The 26,489-nt window shown below is 43.6% G+C and overlaps 1 protein-coding gene across 3 annotated transcripts in view; it reads left to right on the top strand.

The window, feature by feature from the left end:
- Window positions 1-26,489, top strand: part of MOB3B (MOB kinase activator 3B) — a 206,080-nt gene that overhangs the window by 164,145 nt on the left and 15,446 nt on the right. For all 3 annotated transcript variants that reach the window (XM_010384450.2, XM_030920141.1, XM_030920140.1), the window contains exon 3: window positions 8,660-8,862. In XM_010384450.2, the coding sequence (XP_010382752.1) occupies window positions 8,660-8,862 (203 nt within the window). The remainder of the gene's footprint in view (window positions 1-8,659; window positions 8,863-26,489) is intronic.

The raw sequence follows: 26,489 nt of genomic DNA, 5'->3' as shown, positions 1-26,489 counted from the left end.
TTCTGGGTGTTGTTGACGTGTCATCAGGGGTCCCAAAGGATTGGCCAGGACGTCAGGTTTCATCACGTATCCTTTGGAAGCTCCTTGGACAGTTCACATGCTATTCCCATCTATCACAGGTCTTCCAAGTATACTTTCCAAGAAAAGTTTACCCTTTGGAGAAGAGGCAGCTTCACCTGTCCTGTTTCGTTTGCTCTCCTGCCACCCCTGTCTTGGCGTTGATTCAGAAGAGCTGTCTTCCTAGCATTGGTGACATCGGCTGCCATTTGCCAGATGCCTTCTGTGTGCCTGCTGGCACTGTGCTTCTCATTCAGTCCTCGCGGTCTCATGAAGAGCTAGGTATTATTATCACCATTCCTCAGACAAGGAAACAGACTTTTGAAAGTTAGCAAAGTTGCTTAAGGGCAAGCAGCACAGAAGTCCCACAGCTGGAATCGCAAGTGGGATTGAGGCCAGAGCCAGGCACTTCACCAGTGTCCTAAACCCCCAGTGACACGTACATTTGAGAAAGTAAAAGCCAAACTACCCTTTTCCACCTTGTCTTCTAACAAGTGTCAATTGTTGTGTCAATTGTATTTGGGTGAGATGAAAGGACCTGTAGAACCCTGCAAAGCTTCCTGACAGAATGGAAAGAGGATAGGCTCCGAGACAGACTTGAATTCAGATCCCTCTTCATCACAAACTAGCTCTATAAAACCAAAGTCAATCCCTTCACCTCTTTGAGCTTTGATTTCAGGGTATGCAGATGGCACAGGAGCTCAACTCTCATTCCAACAGTTAGCAAGTATTTATTCCATACCCACCTTGCTCTAGGTGCCAAGCCACAAAGGAGGCATCACTAAGGAGACATTTGTGAGGAGGCTGGACACCATCCCTGGTCTCACAGAGTGGCCAGTCCGGAGCAGGTAACAGACCTGAAGCAGGGACTCCCACAGATACATGTGGAATTACCATGTGTGATCTGTGCAGGAAAATTTCAGGAGCAGAATAGCAGATGCCAGGGAAGCTGGGTCTGGGGATGATGGGAGACGCTGAGCCAAGCTCTAAAGAAAGAAGAGGCAGTAACCAGGTGATCAATAAAGGGGGCTTCTGCCAATTGTTTGCAGAACTTGAGGTGTTTGGGGGCAGTTTTCCAGTATCCCCAGAGACAACCTTTTGGTTCTTACTCTTCAGACCACAAAAGCCCAGGTTTAGCCCAGCACCGATCACAGATCAGCGTCTCATTCCCAGGTGTTGGCCTTTCTCTTCAGAAGAAAAGGGAGAATTATGAAAACAGGAATGATTAACAGCCAACTCAGAACACACACCCCCACCCCCCAATCTCCTGGACCTTTGTCAACCAAAGCATTTCTGCATGTTCTAAAGGACTTTTTCCTTTTTTGGCCTCCATAACAAGATAAAATAAGTAACACAAGCCATTTAGGCAACATATTTTCTTTCAGAGGTGCCTGAAAAGGAAGGATTGAATGAGATGTTTGAGGGCTTAGTGGAAGGGAAGGGCAGGAGGGAAAGAGGAAGAAAGAAAAATGGGTTGAAGTGCAGAAATTACTGGAATTTTTATTAAATTTTCTTGGGGAGAAAGGAGATTTACTAAGTCAGAGATGAAAGGCAAATCTGCATGGGGCTCCAGAGAAATTACTACGTTTCATACTCAATTTAGCTCTCACACTGAATGTGGCTTGGAGATCAGAAAGTTGTGGTTAGACACATTCATAAACTCAGCAGGGCTCTGTCAGATGCGGGTTCCTGACTGAGTACCAAGGCTTCATGAGCAACAGAGACAGGGCTACAAGGCTGTCTCATCAAGCCTTCAAGAGAGACTCCAGGCCTGCACTCTCCTCACTCTCCACCCTTACCCCAGTGCCCTGGCCTGCCTCCTCCTTAGCCTGTTTGCCCAGAAAACTCTAGTCTTGCTTTGAGTCTAACTGGTGAGCAGACTCCTGCTAGAAACTTATATTAGTGATTGGTTTGGATTCTGGCCTCTGCTTAGGCATGTTGCCTCAGCTCACGCCAAAACCTGAGCTCAGCTGGCCCTGTTTCAGGTTCATTAACTCCATTTCAGTACTGATCCATTTGCAGAAACTAAGCTACACCACATGACTCAAGGCCATCCAGGCCCAGGGTTATCCTTGGATACCTGGATGTCCATCCCCTCTCTGTGGAGCACTCGTCTGAACACTTTCTCAATGTGGGCCAACTTATTGGAGTCTGAAATTTTCCAGTTTTTAATCTAAGAGCCACAGGCAGTAGTTCAGGGTAGGATAGAGGGAAGGGCATGTTCTAAGACTCAATTATTGATTGCAGATCACTTGGAGATCTTGTGATCAAAGATTGTTTTCTATATCATCAATACAGGCAGATATCTAACAATCTGGGATTATTGCTGATGGTTTGTCTGGATTATTATAAGACTAGTCAAAATTTAACTCCAAACCCTTACAATCTATTTCAGTTAGGACTGTTGGTTAATGTTGTCTGGCATTAACTTTCTAATTGAGTACAGTGACTGAAAATTAACTTTCACCACCTGGAAAAAAAAAAATTGAAAAGAAAAGAAGGAAGGTTTCAATGATAAAAATAAAGTTTCGGATTTTTTTCCTTTCCACACCCTACGCTGAATCACAGTGTTCCTCATTGCAGAGTTTTCTCTTCTCCCCAAAAGCAACAGGCAGCCTTCCATGCCAGGACTATATATATCAAGAGTCTGGCAAAAAGCTATCCTTTCTGCTGTGGGTTTTATTTATTTTATTTTATTTTATTTTTTGCCTCCCCCAAACAGGAGATGATGGATTCACGTCTTGACTAAATAAGACCACTGCTTTTTTCTGATTCAATTTTAATTGATGAAGTATTCCTGCCTTGCCTGTGCCAGGTGCTTTCAAAGGTGGAATCAAAGTATAACACAGTCCCTTTGTTCAGAGAACTTACAGCAATAAAAGACGTAAGTTTGAGAAACTAGTAGAAAATAATACAAGGTAGATTATACTCCAGGGCTTATTCAGTACCTGCCACTGTAAGTTCTTTGCAAGTTCAGAATTGATGTATTAATGCCAAGACTGCTATCCTGAAAATAAATAGGCAGGAGGAATTTAATCCCCAAGTGTGTTACAAAGACCATTTGGTCAATGGGATACTAAAACTAACAATTCACAATAGAATACTCACTATCTGCAAGGCAGTAAGCTAACCCTTTTAGATGTTTATATAATTAATCCGCACAACCACCTAAGCTACAAATAACATTAATATATCCCTATTTTTCTTTAAGGATGGGGAGAGTGAGGATAGGAGACACTACATCATCTGAATATGGCTACATTATGAATAAGTGGTAAAGCTAGAAATGAAGCCTAGGAATTCTGATTACAGACTCTGTGTTTTAAATCAATAGCTATTATGAGCAAAGGGGAATCCAGATTTAAATAGGACTTTTTCCTACAGATATTCTCAGATCCTTTACTATGCTTGGGTACATTGTAAACCTCTATGAAAACAGCATTTTTGCCAATATATTTGGCCTCAGAATCCTCTCTTTTTAGCCAAGGATCTCTCGAGAATCATGACTTTTAAAACACATAATGGGGAATATTGAAGTGGAGGGTCCATCGTATCTTCTGTGCTCGTGAGGCAGAAGGAGGGCATTAGTTATGGTCCTGATGTTGGGTCAGTTGTGCCATGTAGACCACAGGTTGCCGTTTGCTCCAACCTAGTCATGTACAGCTCCCCAGGTCCAGGCTGCCGTTGTAGCTAGCCAAGTGTCCATTTGAGGTGATCCAGTTGCCTTTCTTCCAACTGCTGAACTGAATTCTTTTAAAACAAATATTTTTTGAGCTCCTTCCACAAGCAAGCTAATTGCAGGTCATAAAATGGTTTTCTTGACTGGACAAGATAGCTTACGCCTATAATCCCAGCACTTTGAGAGGCTGAGGTGGGAGGACTGTTTGAGCCCAGGAGTTTGAGACCAGGCTGGGCAACATAGTGAGACTTTATCTCTACAAAAAATTTACAAAAGTTAGCCAGGCATGGTGGCGCATGCCTGTATTCTCAGCTACTCAGAAGGCTGAGGCAGGAGGATTGCTTGGGCCCAGGAGGATGAGGCTGCAGTGAACTGTGATTGTGACATTGCACTCCAGACTGGGTAGAGTAAAACTCTGTCCTTAAAAAATGAATAAATTAAAATAAAATGGTATTCTAATCGCTCACCTTCCCTGACACCATAGAACCTATAGGATGCTGAAGAAAAAGCCTGAGTTTTGAAGCCAAATCTCTATCTCATTTTACCCATGTGGCCTGGGGCAAATGATTTAACTGAGCTAAGCCTCAGTTTCCTTTAAAAAAAAAAAAAAAGGGCCGGGCGCAGTGGCTCACGCCTGTAATCCCAGCACTTTGGGAGGCCGAGGCGGGCAGATCATGAGGTCAGGCGATCGAGACCATCCTGGCTAACATGGCGAAACCCCGTCTCTACTAAAAATACAAAAAATTAGCCAGGTGTGGTGGCAGGCGCCTGTAGTCCCAGCTACTCGGGAGGCTGAGGCAGGAGAATGGTGTGAACCCGGGAGGCGGAGCTCGCAGTGAGTCGAGATCGTGCCACTGCACTCCAGCCTGGGTGAAAGTGCAAGACTCTGTCTCAAACAACAACAACAACAAAACTGAAATAATAATTCCACTACTCAGGGTGTCACTGGGATTAAATGACATTGCACATACACAGATCAGCCCTCATTTGGAGTTATCTTTTCTTTTAGTTATTTAATGGAGATTGGATACTTCTTTGCAGCACCATAAAGAAAGAAAACCAGCTCAAATCAATCAGTTTTCATGATGGCTCTCTGGAGCCTGCCAGGAAAGGGAGTGGGTCAGCAAGCTGCATCTTGTTTTACCTTGCTGCCATGAGGCCAGTTACACAGAATGAGAAAGTTCCAGAGTCTGCAGAAGGGGTGGACATCCAGGTCTCTCCATCTGAAGGGACAACCTCTTCCAAGTCCCACCTTCTGAGAAGGTTTATTTAAAACACACACACACAAATCTGGACGTCCGTAAGGCAGAAGAGAAAAGGGTGAAAATAGTATACAAACTATAGAATTGGCCCCTGAACCATCAATAAATATAAGAATTTTTCAAATTCATGTAGCTTTACTGTTCTTTGCCCCACTCCCTGTGAGCTGGATTTTGTCTCTTATTCAGCAGAGAACCCAGTGGGGTTTCCTAGGCTCCCAAGGGCTCCCAGCCTCTTTGCAGTGTCTGGAGTTGGCCTGGGGTGACCTCAGTGCATGCTGAACATGTCTCGACTTGAACCATTCACAGCTTTTGCTTTTGAAGAATGAATTACATGCAAAGGAGGGAATGGTGGAAGAGTGGGGCCTGACTTAGCAGCCAGAGCCAAGAGATTCTGAGCCTGGAGTCCTACCTGCCCGAGGAGTTCAGATGGGAAATAATGAAATTGAACTTACTCCCAAAGCTCCCATTGAGTGCCAAGCACAGTACAGATACTATTATAAAAACCCTACAAGGTAAATTTGTGTATTAGTTTTATAATAAAGTTAAGTGATGAAGACTCGACTGGATTTTAAACTAAAGACCTAGTTTAAAATCCTAGCCCTACTACTTACATGCTACATAGGCTGCATAAGTTGTAGCTAGTAGGAAGTAGGGCTAGGGTTTTAAACTAGGTCTTCCAGATTCCAAACCAACTACTTACTCTAAAGCCATAGCCCAAAATGAATAGGCAAGAGGCAAACCCCCTTCAAGGCCAGAGACAAGTCAGAGACTTTCCAGACCAGGTTTGGAATGGAAGGCACAGCCGAGATTTCCGAGCTGAGCAGAGGCAGAGATGGGGGGAACAGAGCTGCTTGGAGACAATCTAAAGGGGGCCAGCAATTGCCATGAGCATCTGCAGTGTGTCCAAAACTTTGCTTTATCTGCGGTCAGTGTGGAGGGTAGAGGGGCTGGCTATAAGGACCACACAGATAAACTGGCACAGCTGTAAATCCCTGTGTCCCCCAGCATCTGGTGAGCTTCCATGAGACTGGAACCAGGGGAGGAGAAGGGGGAGCATACCTGAGGGAGTTTGAGCTGCCCAGAAAGGAAGGACCTCGGAGCTTAGAAGTGTGTGCAGAGCCCCAGAGCAGTGCTCGTGGACTTTGGAGTCAAGCTAACTGGCCCAATCCCTCCTCTACTATTTCTCTGCTGGGTGACCTTGGGCAGCTACTTAATTGTCCCAAATCTATTTCTTTATCTGGAAATAATTTAAGGCCTGTTCTGAGGGCTCAGTCAGCTAATCCATATAAAGGGCTTGGCACAGTCCCTAAAACATAGTAAGAGCTCAGTAAATACTACTGTTAATCCCAGGTCTGTGGTCTTAAGGCCTGAGCAGAGAAAGCTAACATACTCTCGTTGAAGGCAGCAGAGTATGTTAACTGACCTTTTCTCACCTCTGGTTGTGGCTTCTGATGCTGTGGACATTTTTCTGCCCTTCTCTGCCTTCTGTCCCCATCCTCTTTCTTTTGCTTATTTATGTTTCTGTGCCACTAAAGAGTAACCTTTAGATGTCTCACTGTGCTTGACAATCAAGTGGTTCTTCTAACCTGGCAAGAGAGAGAGTTGTACTCCGTAATGCCCATTTTTTGGATTTTAGAGTCAGGCTGACGTGGTTTAAATCCCAGCCCTACCACTTTTTAGCAACAGAATTCATGTTGCAGAGCCTCAGTGCTATTTATCTATGAAACATTAATAGGAATAATAAAACCTATTCCACAGATATGTTGTGAAGATAACATATGTCAACCTCCTGGCATTGTCACCAGCTGGGTTACAGGACTCCCCTTGTGAAGGAAACATACCTGTCTTAGAGGGAATTCCATCACTTCTGGGACTCAGGCTTGAAAGACTCCAGACCCGCCCCCAGCGTGGCAGCAGCAGTTCTGCAGGCCCCTCTCCACTGAGAAAGCAGCCCATAAACTCTGCGTGTGGCTACCCTCCACCTTCTTCTCAGCTCTACCTCACCCTCAACCCCAAATCCCAGCATCTGTTGCCCAGGCAGTCAGCTCCCAAGCAGTGCCAGAGCTTCTCCCTGGGTTCATTTCATATGTTGCCACTTTGTTTCAAAGAAAAACCAGTATCAGTGCTGGGACCCAAGGGAAACAGATCTTGTCACTGCTGCCTGCCAGACATGTTCCTTCTCATCCTGTGCTGGGGTCCCAAGTGATCCCATTATAGTGTCTCACCAGACAGCTGCCACTAGGTTTCTGTGGAGGAAAGGACAGCAAAATTCCAGGCTTCCTGGGGACTTGGGGCACGCACTGTGCACAGCTCTACAATTTTGCTGAAAGGCTAGTGGTCATTTCTACCTTTCCTTGACAAGGATAATTCTGTTGTTTTGTTTTGTTTTTTTGAGACACAGTTTCACTCTGTCGCCCAGGCTGGAATGCAGTGGCTCAGTCTCGGCTCACTGCAACCTCCACCTCCCAGGTTCAAGCAGTTCCCCTGGCTCATCCTCCCAAGTAGGTGAGATTACAGGAGCATGCCATAAACGCCCGGCTAATTTTTTTTGTATTTTTAGTAGAGACGGTGTTTCACCATATTGGCCAGACTGGTCTCGAACTCCTGACCTCAGGCAATCCGCCTGCCTTGGCCTCCCAAATTGCTGGGATTACAGGTGTGAGCCACTGCATCCGGCCCAGTAATTCTTTTCCTTATAACAACAGGCCTTACCTTGCAGAGAAAAGGGAGGACATTATCATTTAATAAGCTCTCACTATATTCTAGGCACTGTAGGAGGATCTTACGTTAATACCCTCCCAGCCATGTAAGGAAGACCTTATTAGGACCACTCTTTTACGGACGAGAAACCAAAAGTCAAACAACTTGCCCACAGTCATACATCTGGAAGGGGAGCAGAGTAAGAATTCAAACACTGTCTGTTTAACTTAGGAACCCATTACAACATGTCACCACTTAAGGACAGCGTAAATAACAAAACAGCTTAAGCAGTGTTTGAGAGGGAGAAAGGAAGTGGGCTTGCGATCCTGCAATTTGTTGCTTTGACCGAGCTGGGAGTAGTGGTCATCAGATGGGAAATCTGAGTGACTTCGATGACCACTCACCCTTTCTGTGTTATGAAAAACAAGACCTCCCCCCAACTCTTACCTTCCTCAAAGAGACAGAGGGGGAATCTGTGTGATGCAAAGTATCTGTGAAAGTTACTGAATTTGCCCACCTCAGAAACAGTATACCTCAGGAAAAACTTTGCAAACTGGTAGCCTGCAAGCCCAGTGTAAGTTAGAGAGATGTTTTATTTTGACTAATGGTACTTTTTAAAACTTCAAGTTAATTGCTTAATGTTTAAAAAATGCAGTAGGTCCACGTATAACTCTTAAATTTCTGAATTATCTTGAAAAATTAGAAGCTGTAACAACACTGGGCCTCCATCCCTATATGGCCACTGTTGGCTGTAGTCACAGCAACTGCTCCCTTTGATAAGGAGGTGGAAGGTGCTTTCTAGTTTGCAACAACCCCCGCCCCCCACTCCCTATGACTCCTGTGACACGGGGTGCCAGTCTCCCTGTAGCCTCACCCTCAGACAGTTTTCTGATATTAGAGGAAAGAGGAAAAGGAACTTTCCTGTTATGGTTTCATTCTTTCTTCTTTTTTTCTTCTCTAGGTGTTCCCTTCCCAAAGAACTTCCTTCAGATCTGCAAGAAGATCCTGTGCCGCCTTTTCCGGGTCTTTGTCCACGTCTACATCCACCACTTCGACCGGGTCATTGTGATGGGTGCAGAGGCCCATGTCAACACCTGCTACAAACACTTCTATTACTTTGTCACAGAGATGAACCTCATAGACCGCAAGGAGCTCGAGCCTTTGGTAAGTGGCACCATGCAATAATGGTATCCAAGTCACCCCAGGAGCTCGGCCATTTGTCATAGTGTATTGTCAATCCCTGGAAAATGCTCACTGATGGCTAGCTGTTAGCAGAGGGCTGCAGAATTGAATGGGGTTTAGTGGTCAACAAACAGCCAGGAGATGCCAAGATGTCCACTGTCACCAAATAAGTGTCCGAGATTACTCTCCAAGAGGTAGCAGAATGTAGCGGGAATATGATAGTTTGGATCAGAGGGAGTAGCTTTAATTCTCAGCTCCAAAGTCATTCTTCCACTTACTGCATTCCTTAAATGGGCATCTTTGATATCTTATATTATCTCTCACTCTGTTAATCAAAGATGATCAGAAACATTTCTTCAGTAGGTAAAGAAATATTTAGCACCTACTGTGTGCCAGCTGCTAGGCATACAGTCAGGTAAAACTGCCTTCGGGCAGCTTTTACTCCAGAGGTAGTGACAGAAGTTAAGCCCTAAATAAGAATACAATCTCACAGGGACTTTGCTTTTCACACTGAGTTTTCCGTTATGCAGTTTCAATGAGATATATTAGAATAGAGAACATTTGATATGATTAAATCCTTAGTGTTATTGTTTAGGTGAATGGGGAATACTTTTATTTTCTTCAAAAGCTGTCTTTCCAGTGGCACTCAATCTGTGCTTCAGAAGTCAAGGACGCCTAAAAACCTCATCATCTTTTGTACCATGCAGCATCTCAATGCAGACACTTTGATCAAAGGATTTTTTAGTGGCTCTATTGAGTACTATATTATGCCCCCATATAATACAAGGTGGCTGTTTTGCTAAATATAACTGACAGAGCAACTACATTTCATCCAAGTTCATTTGAATAACCAGAGTACGAGGGCCAGGCTGTCCTCTTTTGCCACCCTGTATCCCTTTCTCTTTATGTACCTATTTTAAAACACGGGTTTATTATTTTTATTTTTATTTTTTCTTTGAGACAGGGTCTCACTCTGTCTCCCAGTCTGGAGTGCAATGGCAAGGTCATAGCTCACCATAGCTCACCTTCAACTCCTGGGTTCAAGCAATCCTCCCACCTCAGCCTCCCAAGTAGCTGGGACTATAGGCTGGCATGGCTGGTTTTTTTTTTTAGAGATGGGATGTCACTATGTTGTCCAAGCTTGTCTCAAACTCCTGGCTTCAAGCAATTCTCCACCCTTGTTCTCCCAAAGTGCTGGGATTACAGGTGGGAGCCACCACGCCTGGCCAGGTTTTATTATTATTTAGGTATGGTAAAGCTAACAGATCAGATGACTGTCATTGAAAAGAGAATTTGTTATACTCGTCCCAAGAGAAAGAGCCATGCCGCGCCACAAGAGAGCACATGGGAAAGCACCAGGGTTAGTCAGGAGATGGAGGGAGCAGAGAAAGCAAGGGCAAGAACCCTCACTGTGGTTTTCATGGGAAGGAATGGGCCAGACAGAGTAAGCAGGTTTAGGGTTGGCTAACTTGAATAATCTCTGGAGCCTAGGGGTTATTCCTAGTTATCTGATACCTGGCCCTGGGGTGGTTAGTGTGAGACCCTGATGGAGGAAGAATTTGGGGTGCAGGCTCTGCAGGATTGGTTTGCATTGGTTGTTGTGTAAACAGCTTGAGGGCAAATTGTTTACCATCACTAGGAATTGGCTAGCTCTGGGAGGGGCAGTCCCTCCAGGATCAACAAGACCACTTTGATGCTAAAGAATCAAAACACAAAAAATAAGAGATATGTTTAATACAGTACAGTACCTGTACCTGGCAAAGAAGATGGTGAATTTCACATATCACCTTTAGTGTTTTTCACCTTGAAATTTATTATTGTGCTATGAGAATATATGGCAAAAAATATATGTATATATTATACAATATATATATAATACTATATATATATATATTTGCATTACTCAGTAGTCCTGGAACAAAGCAAGACTTTTTGGGGTACACTTGAGATGTCTCACATATTTACTTTAAAAAGAGCCTATTTTCTTCATTTTCTTTCAGAGAAATCTTCTAGAGAGATCTCTAGAAGGCTCTGGGGTAGGAACCGAGTTGTCTCTAAATGCAGTTGGACAAATAGTATGGAAAGAAGCTACAATTCATTGATGGCTGAGTTTTATAAAGGCTGTTTTGGGTAAACAGCCACTATGGGAAGATAAGGTTGTACAAACAGCTCAAGGGAGTTAAGACTAGAAACAATTGATAAAGCTAATTTCAGAAAATGTCAAGGACAGAGGAAAGATGAACAAGGGCCATGTAAATGAAGAGCCAGAAGAAACCACTGCGATCCCCTAGATGGTTTCAGTTCAGTTCTCTTCTGTAGTCATGTTCAGGTCGATGCAAGATAACTTCTCCAAAGGCCCACAAGACGGAAGAGGCTGTGGAAGCACTCACACTTCCAGTTTCACTGAGCTAAGGGATCAGAAACACCAAGATAGAGCTGAAAGTCAATTTCTCCTTTATGCCTGAAAGCATAAAGACAACATTGTAGGAAAAAGCTGAGTGTAAGTTATCAAGTAGAGAAAGGCTTTCTTTGCTGTCAGAAAACTCAGTTATTTTCTATAATTGAAGAAAGGGCTCCAAGGCAGTGCCAGGAACTAACTTGAAGTCTCAGAGTCACAGAATGGCCTCAAACGTGTCAGTATCCTAGACATCAGACTCTTTGGGGGACTGGGATAAAATTAGGTTAACCAGAAACTTTTAACAGTTTAAGTGAGCAAGAAAGGTACCAGGTTTTATTCCCCAGAAGTTTATATTTCTTTAAATCTTGTTTGCAATAGTATACTTCCTACATTTCTGTGTTAATTATAATTACAGGGAAATTAATTTTAATGCTTGTAAATATTTATACTTTTTAATTGCTTAATTGTCAGAACTTATCTGTTTGTTTTACACTAACCAAAACCTATAAAGGAATAGAAATAGATATTAAGAATGTTTCTGAGGCTAATCATATAATATCAGGCTCTGGATACTTAGCACATGCAGTGTCCATTAAGAGTAGGTCGTTTATGGCTTGTGGATTGCTATTGCTGAAATGACCATTTCAACAGTTGACAGTGCTAGGATACCTAACTGCTAATACTATTACAGTACACATATTCAAATCAGGCATAGCATCTCAAGTCAACACATTTTTATTTGGTTTGCATATATTGATACTCTATATATGCAACTCTAGTTGCTCAGCTATTCTATGTGCATAAAAAATCTACGCTCTCAAGACATTTACAATACAGTCTGAAAAATATAAAATAATAAATGTTACCCATTTTTGTCCCTCAAAGGATGATGAAGGAATCAGGCATTTGGCTTCACATTCTAGTTGTACATTCTTTAGAATCGAATGCAGCTGGGGCCAGAAGGGCAGCATTTGTCCAGCCAGTTTCCCTTAGAACATCAGCATTCCCAGAGTTTCCACGCCACTGGTGGGACATTCTTGGTGTCATGCCTTGGGATTCCACAGTATGGAACTCTGAGACCCCACCACCACCTCATGTTTCCCTCTGCCTTGCCTCCACCATGCACAGCCACACATCTCTGGTTGCTTTTGTCCGATGTGGACTGAGTATCTACCACACAGGTTGTGTTGGGGATCCATCTAGCACCCCACTGGGGTAGGAGAGTCAGTATCATACAGTGCCTAAGAAAAGTCTTAGACTGTGGGTTCCATTTCTGGACCCTGCATTTACTAACATGCAACCTTGAGCAAGATATATAGCTTTTCAAAGCTTCATTTTCCTCATTCATAGAATGGGTATAATAAGAGTTATAAAAATTAAATGGATTAATCACATGGTAAGTGCTTAAGAAATGTTAGCTAAGTGAGATAATGACTGTAACAGTAGCTGGGCTGTAGTTGGTGGATGTTCCTGAATTCTCCCTTCCCTAGTTCCCATGACCTCTTTTCTATCTTAGTGATTGATTCCCTAGGTAGACTCCTAGCAGATGTAGTTAATTGTATTTGTATCAGTCCCTCCCACGGGATTGTCAACTCTTTGAAGGCTGGGAATATAAAGGACATATTCCTGCATTGCTTAGGGTTCCTAGTACCTAATAAATCCTTAATATGTATTTGAATTGGGGAGAGTACTTGAAGGATGATGCACCTCCATTCAAAGGGGTTACACACTGGTTACTCTCTTCAATACGCCCCTTATCTCAGAACATGCCTGCAGACCTCCACTTACCCATTTCCATGTTGGGAATAATGCTTCATCCTATCAGATTAGCAATAGACATTAAAAGCAAAATAAGAGAGCAGGGATGCATCATAAGCTTTAGGCCTCGCAGAGAAAGACAAGGCCTCAACTCTCAGTCATTCTCTGTTCCAAATTCCAGATAGATCACCCAGGAAATCTTGAATCCTCTCACACTGCTTTTGTGCCCTGGTGTGTCAGGCAAAGGGTAATCAACCCTCCCTGTTTTAGCAGTGAAATTCTCATGTCCTGGGAAAACCCTTGGTCTCTGTCAAACTAGGACGGTTGGTCATCCTATCAGGCCTCTGAGTGGGAATACAGTTTGGAATTCAGAAGCTGGGAAGAGGTCACCTTGGCTAGCCTGGTGAAGACCATCACATCCATCCACCCCCAGAGCTTGCCTCATGGCTCCCATTGGGACCTGCTGTTCAGCCGCTATGGCCGGCAGCCTGGGAACCCAGGCAAACACATGCCATTTCACTTGGTCTCCAGCAGGGAGGGGGAGCCTGGCACACTGACACAGACACAGACGTGACAGATCATCCATTGCTCATGTAAATGCAACAGCTGAAGATAACTTGAACTCAAGCAAGTTCCCTGTTGGAGGAAACAGCCCAAATGATGCTGATAATTAGAAAATGGGCCAGGCCCTGATTGAATAAGCAGGCTGCTCTTGGCCCTTGGCTGCCAGGGAGTCAGCTGACAGAATTAAACTAATCAGAATTATCATTAGCAAGCACAAATAGCCCACAGTGTTTTGTTGGCCTTCCACTGGAAACAAAAGCAGACTCAGAGAGGGCTGTTAGCAATGCAGTAGTTATGAATGAAGAGCTGATTAGGGCAGGGAAGGAGAGAGATTGGTGAGGTGGGGAGAACAGACAGGAGGAGACTTGTTCACCTTAATGCACCTGCTGACCCCTGGGTGACCTTGGTCCAGGACCGTCTCATTCTCTCTCCAAGGCTCCATTTTCTTGGGTGATTATACCATCACCTACCTTGTAGAGGTGCTGCTGTGAAACCAAATGTTACCACAGGGCTGTTCCGTTACCTTATAGCAGGGTGCCTGGACCATAGGGGTTTCTCAGGAGTCCACATACACACACCTGCATCAGAATCTTCTGGAGGAAATATTTTGTCAGTACATTCTTGGGCCTCACCCCAGATACACTAAATCAGAATTATTAAGATTAGTGCCTAGTACCAAGCACCCTGAGTCTGCATCTCAAACTTTAATGTGCATATGAATCACCGGGGGAATCTTGCTGAATGCAAATTCTGATTCAGTACATCTGAGAGAAGGAGACTCGAGAATGTTCGTTTTCCTCCCAGATGATATGGATGCTGCTGGTTCCCAGACCACACGTTGAGGGGAAAGACCCTAGCTGAGAATTACCCTCAAATGTGAAAATTACCATTTTTAGCACTTCATCTCTTCTCCTCTAGGATTGGGAGTTAGCTTAGTGGAGTGGGAAAGTAAAGCAAAAAGGAGAAAAATCTGAAGATCAGTGTTTGCCAAGAAAGCTCCTCAAAATGCCAGTCCTGAGTGATGGTCAGTGAAAACAGACTTCCTTCTGTGGTCAAATGAGTTTACAAAATACTGCATCGTGTCCACCCTTGAAGATTTACGGTGTACAATAGCATATCAAAGGCTTTCAGAAGCCATCCAGTAAAGAAACTTCTTCAATTTTGTGTAGCCCGCCCAATTTAACTGCATTTGGCTACTGGACTTTTTTGTTTTGCTATCACTCATTGACATCTTAGAGATATCATGATTCACAGAACACCCTCTGGGCAGCACTGCTCATCTTTGTGATGTGATGTGTCTCTAGATTTTTCTGTTTTCCTCACGCCTCCCTGGCCTCAAACCACACAACCACCACTGCTGCACGGAGAGGGAGGTGGGAAGGAAGTGAAACTCCATATGGGAGCGCTTCACACACACACAAGAAATGCAGTCCTCTTCATTGTTGCTCCTCATCCTCCCACATCGTCCTATGACAGGCACCCCTTCGTGGAATTCTTACCATGTGCATGACAGGCAAGCATTTTCAAGAAATAATTAATAACTTCATTTCTTCAGTTCCAGATAATCTATTAATTCCTCTTGACATATATTATTTCATCTCCTCACGCTTGTTACTTTTTTTTTTTTTTTTTTTGAGACAGGGTCTCACTCTGTCACCCAGGCTGGTGTGATCATGGCTCACTGCATCCTCTAGCCTCCTGGGCTCAAGTGATCCTCTCACCTCAGCCTCCTAAGTAGCTGGGGCTACAAACACATATCACCCCACCTGGCTAATTTTTAAATTTTTTGTAGAGACAGGGTCTCACTGTTTCCCAGGCTGGTCTGGAATTCCTGGGCTCAAGCGATCCTTCTGCCTCGACCTCCCAAAGTCCTGGGATTACAGATGGTACCTGGCCAGACTTGTTACTATTATTTCCAGCAGATGTGATGGGCAGTTTCTCAACATCTAAACCACATTCCTCTCCATCCCTTATCACTGCCATTTTGTCACACCAAAGCACACGCCCTACCCCCAGTTGTGTAGGTGCCTCTTGGCTAATGATTGAGATTTATGATGGGCTCTACCACCAAAACTATCCTTTAAAAATGGGTACTTTTTAGAACAATTTGAGGACCAAAGATTTGGAAAGCCTTGTCTCATAAAGGCCCAGCCACAAGCTTATCCAGGCCCCAGAATACGCTGACCTCATGTTGCCCTAAGAGGTAGCCAGGCCACAACTACACTTCTGTCAGAGCTGCTTGGGTGAGTGCAGTAGCCAAAATTGGCCTGCAGTGGTAAGATCAAGTCAGGACTGTGAAAAGAAGCAGAACCTCTTGCATGAGCCAGAGCTACTCCCTAAAATAGCCAGCAATGAAGAGCCACTGTGGGGCTTTTGAAAGGACTTTTTTTTTGAAACATCATCTGTACAGAGGCCTCTGGGTTGCTCCTTGTCAGGCGGATTCCTTGGTCTTCAGCCAGATGACTTGGACATGGACTCAGCCATTATAGAAGAGCTGCAGCCTGTGAAGCTGACAGTTTGGCCTTTACAGTGGCATTTCCACTATTATGCTACCACATTAGTTACCACATAGGGCAAGGCATGTAATGGCTCTGAGCCTCAGTTTCCCCATCTGTAAAAGAGATCATCCCTAGAATCCTCCCAGCCTGACCTACTGAGATTACTGATAGGTTACTACTGAGATTACTGGCTTACTGGGATTACTACTGACATGGTGTATCAGCAGCCCTGTAATCTTTCATCCAAGACAACCATTTCTCTTTGCTTAGAGAGCCCTTCATGGATTAAAGCCCACCATGGGCCGGGCACGGTGGGCCATGCCTGTAATCCCAATACTTTGGGAGGCTGAGGCGAGCGGATCACCTGAGGTCAGGAGTTCCAGACCAGCCTGGACAACACGGTGAAACCCCATCTCTACTAAAAATACAAAAATTAGCCGGGCGTGGTGGCAGGCACCCATAATTCCAGCTACTCGGGAGGCTGAGGCAGGAGAATCGCTTGAACCCGGGAGGCGGAAGTTGCAATGAACCGAGATCGTGCCATCGCACTCCAGCCTGGGGCACAAGAGCGAGACTTCGTCTCCAAAACAAAAAAGCCCACCATGGCAGCAGAGGGGGTGTACATGTTGCCGAGAGTAGCTGGAGTGTGTGTCCATGGGACTTTGCCAGTTCGGATGACAAGTATGTGTGTGTCCCAGGTGGCATTGGCTGTTGGTACTTGTTCAGGACAATGCAAAGGCTCAGAGATGAGTGGGGGAGCTTGCCAGAGATCATTTTAGGAGCCTTGGCAGATGTATTCTAAAGTGTCAATTGGAAAAATAGCAAAGAAACATGATTATTTCCAATGAATTGCCTTATGCTGGCTAACTGGGGATGTGGCAAAAATAGCCACATTTCTTTGCCAGTCCTATTTGTTCATCATCCCTTGTTGATGTCCAGAGAACTTTTGCTTCTAGTTTATAGGATGTTGGGTGGTTCATTTTTGTTTTAGGGTTTCTATTTATTTTTAATTTGGTCAGAGATGAGATTGGTCTGATTTATTTCAGGGCCTAAAATATAATCAGTTGTAGTTGAAGATGTCTCTCATGGGAAAACTGCTAGCATATAATATTAAGTAACAAAAGCAGGATTCAAAACTATACTGGAAAATCACTAACCATATGTCCACAGATGATAAAGGAAATAGAGCAAAAAGTGCCAACAGTGGTTCTCTCTTGGTATTATTATAGATAACGCTTTTTTTTTTTTGGTATAACTTTTTGGGGCTTTCTAAGTTTTCTGTGACAAACATGTATCACTTTTATAATCAGAAAAATCAAACCTTATACTTGAAAAGGCTTTTTCAACCACTTGTGACCACTTAGATTAAAATTAAATTAAAAATTAGTTTCTTTGCCTTACTAGCCACATGTTAAGTGCTCAAAAGCCACATGTGTCTAGTGGCTATTGTATTGGATATCACAGATACTGAACATTTTCATCATTGTGGGACATTCTCTCAGACACCAGTGAGCCAAAGGCTCTACCTTCAAGAGCTACTTTTTATAATCCACTATTAACAACACTCCCTCCACAAATAGCTGCCGGATGTGTTCACATTGTCTCCATGCTGCCACAAGAGGCATTTCAGTTCATTGTTTCAGCCCTCTGGTATGGTTGCTTCTCTTTGCTAAGCCACTTCTCTCCCACTTTATAGATAGGAATGAATAAAACTCAGTACCTTCTGTTCAACATTTCTCCCTAGATTTCCCATCAGAACCTGCATCTCAGGAAGCTGCTCAGTGTCTTAGGGGAGCTGTTAGTCTGAGACACCAAAGAGTAATTGTACTTTTTTATTTTTTTAATGTTGTCTGCAGTGTTGGAAATTGCTGCAGGATGTCAGTCACAGCAGGGATTAATTCATCTTCATGAGCATTTACATGAAAATATAAATAGTCAGTATGGCTTGATGCCCATATATAAGCCTGCCAAATTTTGGCTGCTATGTGTGGTCTAGACTAGTTTAAATTTCCCGGCCAGATAAGATTAGATTCTTTGGCTCCAAAAATGTCAAGCGAGTATTAACTTGGGATTTGAATGAAGGAAGGTTTTATTTATTGAAACATAACACTATATTTTCTCCCACCACCCACCTGTCCCACCACAATAAAAGCATGAAGATAAGACAGGTTACAGGCAGTCCCTAGCCTAGGGACTTGTGTGGTCATAGGAGCGCTTCCCCCTATGAAATAATTTTATACGTAAAGGTCAGGTATACAAACCACCAGCAAAGCCAGTTAAGCTATAATGTTATACTGGAACATAATACTAATTAGTATTAATTCCAAGATGTTGGTGCTAATAGAGTCCTATTACATTGTGCATCTAAGTGTAAATGGACCAATAGACAAGAATAAATGCATGGAGGCAGATCTGGAAGAAGAAAGAGATATGCAAATAGCTTCATAGGGAACTTCCCAGAATTCTTTGAATGGGCCATGTCCTCTCACCTCCGGGCCATTGAATGTACAAGTCCTTTGGCTTCCATGTTGTCAGCTTAAGTCCTGCTCATCCTGCAAGTCTAGGCTTAATTGTCCCTGTCTCAGAGACGAACACCTTTCACTCAAAACATTAGGTTCCTGCTGGCTACTCCCAGAGTGCCCTGATACCAGAGAGGGCAACCAAGATGGAAGCCACCATGTATCTTCTACAGACTAGAGTCAGAAGTGATAACCCAACCCTCTTCCCACTTTCCATTCATTAGAAGTAGGTTACCAAGTCCAGCCTACACTAAAGGAAAGGAGAATTAAGGTCTACTTCTTTCTCTTTTTTTGAGACGGAGTCTTGCTCTGTCACCCAGGCTGGAGTGCAGTGGCATAATCTCAGCTCACTGCAACCTCCACCTCCCTGGTTCAAGCAATTCTCCTGCCTCAGCCTCCAGAGCAGCTGGAATGACAGGTGTGTGCTACTATGCCTGGCTAATTTTTTTATTTTTAGTGGAGATGGGGTTTCACCATGTTGGCCAGGCTGGTCTGGAACTCCTAATCTCAAGTGATCCGCCTGCCTCAGCCTCCAAAAGTGCTGAGATTACAGGTGTGAGCCACCATGCCTGGCCATATTTCTTGAAGAGAGAAATGTTAAATAATTTTTCATATGTTAAATATTTTTAAACCACCACAGTGACCAACATTTTTAAACTGGTGATGTTTTTCTTTGACCTCTGCATTTCTTTCTTTTCCCATTTTCTATATCCTACAGCACAAGTCTGCTACCTCTGCAAAGTAAAGCTCATTGCTCAAGAAATCTGACTCCGTGAAAACTCCTATTACCTCAATGTGGTTTCTTCTTCCTCCCCTTCCTTGAAAGAAGCCAGTTTAGCCAACTGTCTACACTTTCTCACTTCCCTTTCAATTCATAGTAACTTGCCCTCCACCACTCCAGAAACCTGGTCTTTCTACTGAAGTACAGTTGTGTGTCACATAATGATGGGAGTACCTTCTGAGAAATGTGTCTTTAGGCAACTTTGTCATAGTGTGAACATCATAGAGTATACTTACATAAAAGTAGATGGTGTAGCTACTACACACCTAGCCTATACGGTACAGCCTATGGCTCCTAGGCTATAAACTTTTACAGTGTGTTACTGTAATGAATACTGTAGGCAGCTGTAACATAATGGTATTTGTGTATCTAAATGTAGAAAAGGTACAGTAAAAATACAGTATGAAAGATAAAAAATGGTACACCTGCCTAGGGCACTTGCCATGAATGGAGCTTGTAGGACTGGAAGTTGCTCTGGGTAAGTCAATAAGCTTAGGCTTGCTTACTTCAACCCTATACCTTCTCCCAGAATCCATCCTACGTGCAACACCTTGGCTAGACCTATTGGTGTTTTTGTCACCCCCTGCTGGCAGCGATCACCACCCTACCCTAGAAGTCCATCCCCCAAGACTGCACTTCAGAAGCCTGGCACCTCACCTGTGCTATGGCACCCATCATGCAAACCCCAGTACCATGAGGGCACTATGCTCCAGGCACATGGCTGGGTGCTGAGGATACAGTGATAGGCCAGGCTTGGTCCACAGTGTGAGCCTTCTTCTATGTGCAGACATATGAAAGGTCTTAATTTTCCCACTGGTAAAAATAAGAAGACATAGCCAAGATCAGCAGTTACCAAACTGTGGCCCTTAGCACACAGGTTCTATAACTTCCTGGGTGAAGCTAGAACCCAGTTCAGGGACTTTACCTAACCTGAGCTGCAACATCTCTCTCTTGAATGGCATGTGTGTAAGATTACATTAAAAGAAATGGTTTCTGCTGCTACAATAAGTTTTAAATCCATTAGGATAGGTTTAGATTCCCTCCTGTTCTAGCATGTTGTGGATCCAGAATAACGTAGATTGTCACTGCCTTTCTTTGTACTTTGTTTATTTCTAATAGTATAATTCTGTTTATTTTATTTTATTTTGAGATAGAGTCTTGCTCTGTTGCCCAGGCTGGAGTGCAGTGGCGTGATCTTGGCTCACTGCAACCTCCGCCTCCTGGGTTCAAGCAATTCTCCCACCTCAGCCTCCTGAGTAGCTGGAGCTACAGGTGCGTGCCACCATAACTGGCTAATTTTTTGTATTTTTAGTAGAGACACGGTTTCACCATGTTGGCCAGGCTGATCTCGAACTTCTGACCACAAGTGATCCGTCCACCTTGGCCTCCCAAAGTACTGGGATTACAGGCATGAGCCACCGCACCCAGCCACTAATAGTATAATTTTAAAATAGAGATTGATGGTAGAGATTTATGTCCATGTCTTATTAAAATATTTTCACACAGAAGACCTTTAAATGGCCTGTAATAACTATATATATTTTTTCATTTCATTTGTTCAGCTCAGAAGATATAATAATAGGGAAGACTTTTAAGTAAAGCTATGAGCCAAGTGCTGTAGGAAATGTGTTTATGTATTACCTCATTCAATCTGCACACGATTCTATGAGATAAATACTGTTTTTATCTTCATTATAAAGAGGAAGAAAATCAGATGTGGAGGTGAAATAACTTGTCCAATGTCACCCAGCTCTGTGGAGCCAAGAGTTGAGCACATACAGATTGATTCCAAAACCCAGATACAGCCTTTCCTAGACCTGCTATAACAAAATGCCTCTGGCTGGGTAATTTACAAACAACATAAATGTATTGCTCACAGCTCTGGAGGCTGGGAAGTCCAACAACAAGGTGCTAGCAGATTTGGTATCTGATAAGGGCTTGCTCTCTGCCTCAAAGATAGTGCCTTCTCACTGAATTCTCACATGGCAGAAGGGCAAGGAAGCCCCCCTCCTTAGGTCTCTTTTATAAGGAAATTAATCCCATTCATGAGGGTGGAATCCTCGTGACTTAATCACTTCCCAAAAGGCCCCACCTCTTAATACTATTACATTGGGTACTAGGTTCCAGCATGAATTTTGGAAGACACCAACATTCAAATTATAGCATGGTATCTGCTAAGGAAACTATTTTGAGGTGGATTTTTGCCCAGAGACATACTTACTCAACTAGATTCTGATGATCTGCAGCAGCTAGATAATTTCCAAGGGCCTCCAGCTCCACGAGCCCAGTTCTCTCCCTCTCTCAGCACTCAAGTCACTTTAGATACCTGAGCCCATGAAATACACATAGTGCATAGAGTTGAGTGACTCAGGTGAAACAGGAGGAAGGAACCAGTCCTAGGTGCTGGTGTAGCTCAAGAGGTATGACCACTGCCCTCAAGGAGTTTAATGACTATGGATCAGAAGAGCCAAACCCAAAGTCAACAGAGCCAAGGCAGGTAACAAATATCAGTTAACCGGCGAGTAGCAAGAAATAGGAAGCTGTGGGGGCAACCACCATGCAACTCCAACTAATGGTTTCAGGGCGGGCATAGAGGCCCAGTGCTTCCAAATCAAAAGAATTTGGAAATCTAGCATTTTAGATGAATTCTCCAGAGTTTTAAATGGTAGCAACTACTTACAGCGGTTCTTGTATTGTATTTTATTTTTAAATCTACAGGCCTGACAAACCCCTTCTGGGAGTCCAGTTTGCTTAGGGATCATCTGTTTGCAGTCATGCTTTATACAGGGCCTGTGGTAGGCAGGAGAGGTTCTGACCCATTACAACCTGGCAACACATCCACAGTGCCCACATTTAGAGAGTAATTTTTAGTTTTCCCTTGTCCTGAAAGCCCACAACTTTCAAGCATATGAAGCAAAGTGTTTGTGTGTAGGCTTGGGGGAGGCATATGCAGGGTTTCAGTGAAGACGACAAGACAGTGGTCACTTATTAGGTTGATGTCAGCTTCACCCCATGCTGCTGCATACTGGATCACTGTTGCTGGCCTACAGTGACTGTATTGCTGTGGGCACCAAGAGACAGAGCATGGCTGTTCCTTTGTCATTGGCTTCACTTGACACAACCAGTGTCATCGCCAGCTGGCATATAGGTTGTTGACCCTGTCGCGGCCAGGCCGAGACTATAAACAGCTTTGTTATTGTATGTGCCTACTCCAAACAGTAGAGCCTTCAGAAACCCCACTGCGCAGCACCTCTGCTCTGGGAAACTGGTGGAAAGGACCAGAGTGCTCACAGCACATCTAGAAGGGATTTCATCTTATTCACCTCTAGAAAACATTGGCAAATACACAAGACTCAAAAAAGACGTTAGACCACATCCAGCTTTAATTTTACAGCCTAGTGATTGAAGAAGAAGACTTTTCATTAAGGTTGGCACTCTTGCCCATATCTAAATTCCATTTTTAATTCAAGGTTTCTGTTGTGGTTTCCTCTTTCTTTGGAACGCAATCTTTCCCTGACGGCTATGGCAGCCTTTGTACGTATACTGCAGAAGAATCTTCATAGGTGCTCAGTGGCTGTGCTTTCTCCCTTTGGTGTCACTGGTGTAAGATGTTGGACTTATAATAGGTTCTCAGACATAGTTACTCGGTTTTATTTTTTGTTGCTAGCACAACGGTACCTGGCATTTTGCATTAAAAGAAGGAGATTATTCTAAATAGAAGAATTCTCATTTTTATTTCTAATACTGACAGCAATAACAGAGGGAATTGAATTAGTTGGGCATGGATGTTTTCTTGAAGACACATGTACATACACAAGCACCCACATGAACATGCACTAATGTTCATTTGTCCCAATAAAGCCTCAAATCTTTCTTTTTTTTTTTTTTTTTTTGAGAAGGAGTCTTGCTCTGTTGCCCAGGCTGGAGTGCAGTGGCGCGCTCTCGGCTCACTGCAACCTCCACCTCCCGGGTTCACGCAATTCTTCTGCCTCAGCCTCCTGAGCAGCTGGGATTACAGGCACCCACCACGGTGCTCGCCTAATTTTTTTGTGTGTTTTTAGTAGAGACAGGGTTTCACCATCTTGACCAAGCTGGTCTCAAACTCCTGACCTCGTGATCCACCTGCCTCAGCCTCCCAAAGTGCTGGGATTACAGGCATGAGCCACCGCGCCCAACCTAAAGCCTCAAATCTTTCAAAATTCCTTCTACAAGGATTTTTGTTTTGTTTCACTGATGGAATTATGTATAAAAATCTTCTTCCTTGAAGCTTTTAAATTTTTTTTCTAAAATGGATAGCTATGTTTTTTTTCTAAAATTTTTTAATTGTAAAATACACATAAGGAAATTTATTATCTTAACTATTTTTAAGTGTACAGTTCAATGGCATTAAATGCACTCACACTGTTGTGCAACCATTACCATCATCTATCTAGCTTCAAACTCTGTGTCTTGGACCCGTGCCCTGAAAGTTCAGAATACCCCCTCCATAGGACCTTTGTTTTTGTTGTTGTTTCTTCACGTTTGAATTGGGTCTTTAGGATTTGCAAGTGAGGCCAGGATAGGGGAGAAAAATTATGTGAAGTAAAAGGATATCTTGCTTTATTTCTCTTGAACTGAACCAGTGCTGCTACCAATTTTCAATGCATTACCCAATTTCCCTTTTATACTGAAAGCAAACCACAGTGTAACAACAGTAGCATATAATGCCCTGTATTGCTAAAAAAAAAAAAAAAAAAAAAAAGCTAAAATTCCAGCCTCATAATAAAAGACAAACAGGTGAGGAAGGAGCCCTAACAGTAAAAATGCTTTTGCCTTATTAAGCACATTTCCTATATGTAAAATTCATATTGTTTTCATGGATCATTCACTGGGAGTCTGAGAATAAGGAAAGAAAAGGACTTGTCTCCTCCCATACTCTGAAAGCCAAAGAGGTTTAGTTCTAAGGGACCATAGGCATGTAGAGTTCACTCCACTCTTGTTTTAGAAGTGTTTTCCTACTGAAGTAACATCAGTGTTCTCCCAAGACAGAAGACTGGACTATTTATAGATTAAATAAATATTGGATTATTTATTGCCAGGTCAGTTTTGGAAAGGCAGCTTGGGGATCTGTTTATAACCACGTGGGTTAAAACTAGAGAGTCTCACTGGTCATGGCATTGGCATGGTGCAGCGCGAGGTCAGCCAGCTTTTCTGAAAAGGCCTCCATGCTAAATGCCAGGCTCTGTCACAGTCGCTTAGCTCTGCCATGGAAGTGCAGAAGCAGCCACAGGCATTCATGCATAAGTGGGTGTGGCTTGTTCCAATAAAATTTGTTTATGGACATGGAAATTTGAATTGCATAAAATAATCATATGTCATAAAATATTCTCTCTTTTTTCAACTATTTAAAAATGTAAAAACCACTCTTAGCTTATGGGCCATACAAAAACAGGTGTGGACTGGATTTGACCCATGAACTGTCATTTTCTGCTCCCTGATATAGAAAGAAAATAGGATTCCGAAGCCTGTTGATAAGATCCAAATGATATCCTGGTTTGAATTAGCACTCTGCCGAGTATTGACCATGTAACCTTGGGCAAGTCACTAACCTCTCCAAGTTTCGGTTCCTCTCTAGGGGAAGCATAATGGCCACCCCATAGGCCTGAGAGTCAAGGACACAGTCGGGCACAAAGTGGTGATCAGTTCCTGAGGCTCTGACGAGACCAAATTTCTTTCTGTGAGAGCTTGAGAACATGTTTCAATAAGTGGTAGTCAAACTGCTAGCAAGAGATCTCATTGTATTAAAAGGAAAATTTTAGTTTTGTTTCATGTCTATTTACTCCATCAAAATAACACTTTGTTCCTACCAAAGGAGTGAGACTGCTTAGAAGCTACAGACTTCCTAAATTACAGGCTCACTGAGGAAGTACATTCCCCATATGTTTTCATCGGACACACAATGGAGGTCTTATTAAGCAATGGCAAGCTCTGTCCTGTGGTGAATTCAGCTCGGCTGAACGACTTCTATGGAATCCTTTGTTTTCCCAGGGGAGGTAAATTCTTCCTTTGGGGACCCATGCCCTGAAAGTTCAGAATACCCCCTCTAAAAGGACAAACCGTTTGTTCAGCGTTTCTTGAATGCCATTAAGAGTTGACCCCATTAAACTTCTCTCAGAATAAATAAAACTCTGATGCCTGCAACCTAACCTGGAGTTTCCGGAACTCTCTGCTTCACCGGCCAGTGCCTTCCCTCCCACTCCTGATGGAAAGGCTGCATGACAGAAGCAAATGAGAGAATTCCTTCCCCTGCCCTCCCACATCCAGGCTTTAAGGAGCTGCACAATCCTACATGGGGCATTGGGCCATGCTGAAATCTGTTTCACTCCTCAAAGCGGGTGGGTGCACTCAGTCACCCTTTGCACATCCCAGAACAAGGGGCAGCAGCAGCATCTGCCAGAAACCAGTCCAGCTGTGCTGACAAATGCTGGGTATGAGAAGGAGGGAGCCAGACTCCTGCCAGCTATGCAGACCTCCATGGGGGCTCTGGAGAAGTTGGGCAACGGAGGAGGAAAGGAGTGGGGAGCAGCAGCCAAATGTCAGAGATCTCAGTGTCACTCGGAGCAGAAATCACAGGTTCCTTTGATCACAGGTAGCATCACTCTGAGCAGAAATCAGGTTGGATCCACTGTCCCATCAGTGCACCAGAGAGGTGGATGGGGTGGGAAGGACACGGTAGGTGGATCCACAGAGCAAGGCAGGGCGCTAAAAAAGCACAGAGTTGCAGAATGGCCGGGTGGGCTGTGGGGCTCTGGGGCGGGGATCTGCAGAGATACAGTGACCACAAACAGTTTTGATTAATGCTCTTGCTTTCACGATGCACTGTGAGGCGACCCACCTTGTGTCCGTAACCCATCTCCTGTGGTTAAATGAGAGAACTTCAAAAATGTGCAGCTTTGTCTTTATAAGAAACAATGTAAATCAGGAGGCTGAATATGTTTACGTAAAGTGACTTATTTTTAATGTTTGCAGGGTTTGGAAAAAGAAGAACAATTTGATTCTTGTATCGGTATGAATAAATATTCTCCATGGGTGGCGAGTATGTGTGTTTATCT

The sequence above is a fragment of the Rhinopithecus roxellana genome, chromosome 16 (assembly GCF_007565055.1).
Source record: "Rhinopithecus roxellana isolate Shanxi Qingling chromosome 16, ASM756505v1, whole genome shotgun sequence".
NCBI lineage: Eukaryota > Metazoa > Chordata > Mammalia > Primates > Cercopithecidae > Rhinopithecus > Rhinopithecus roxellana.
The sequence above is the reverse complement of the archived record's forward strand: the minus strand, read 5'-3'. Positions and strand labels throughout refer to the sequence as shown.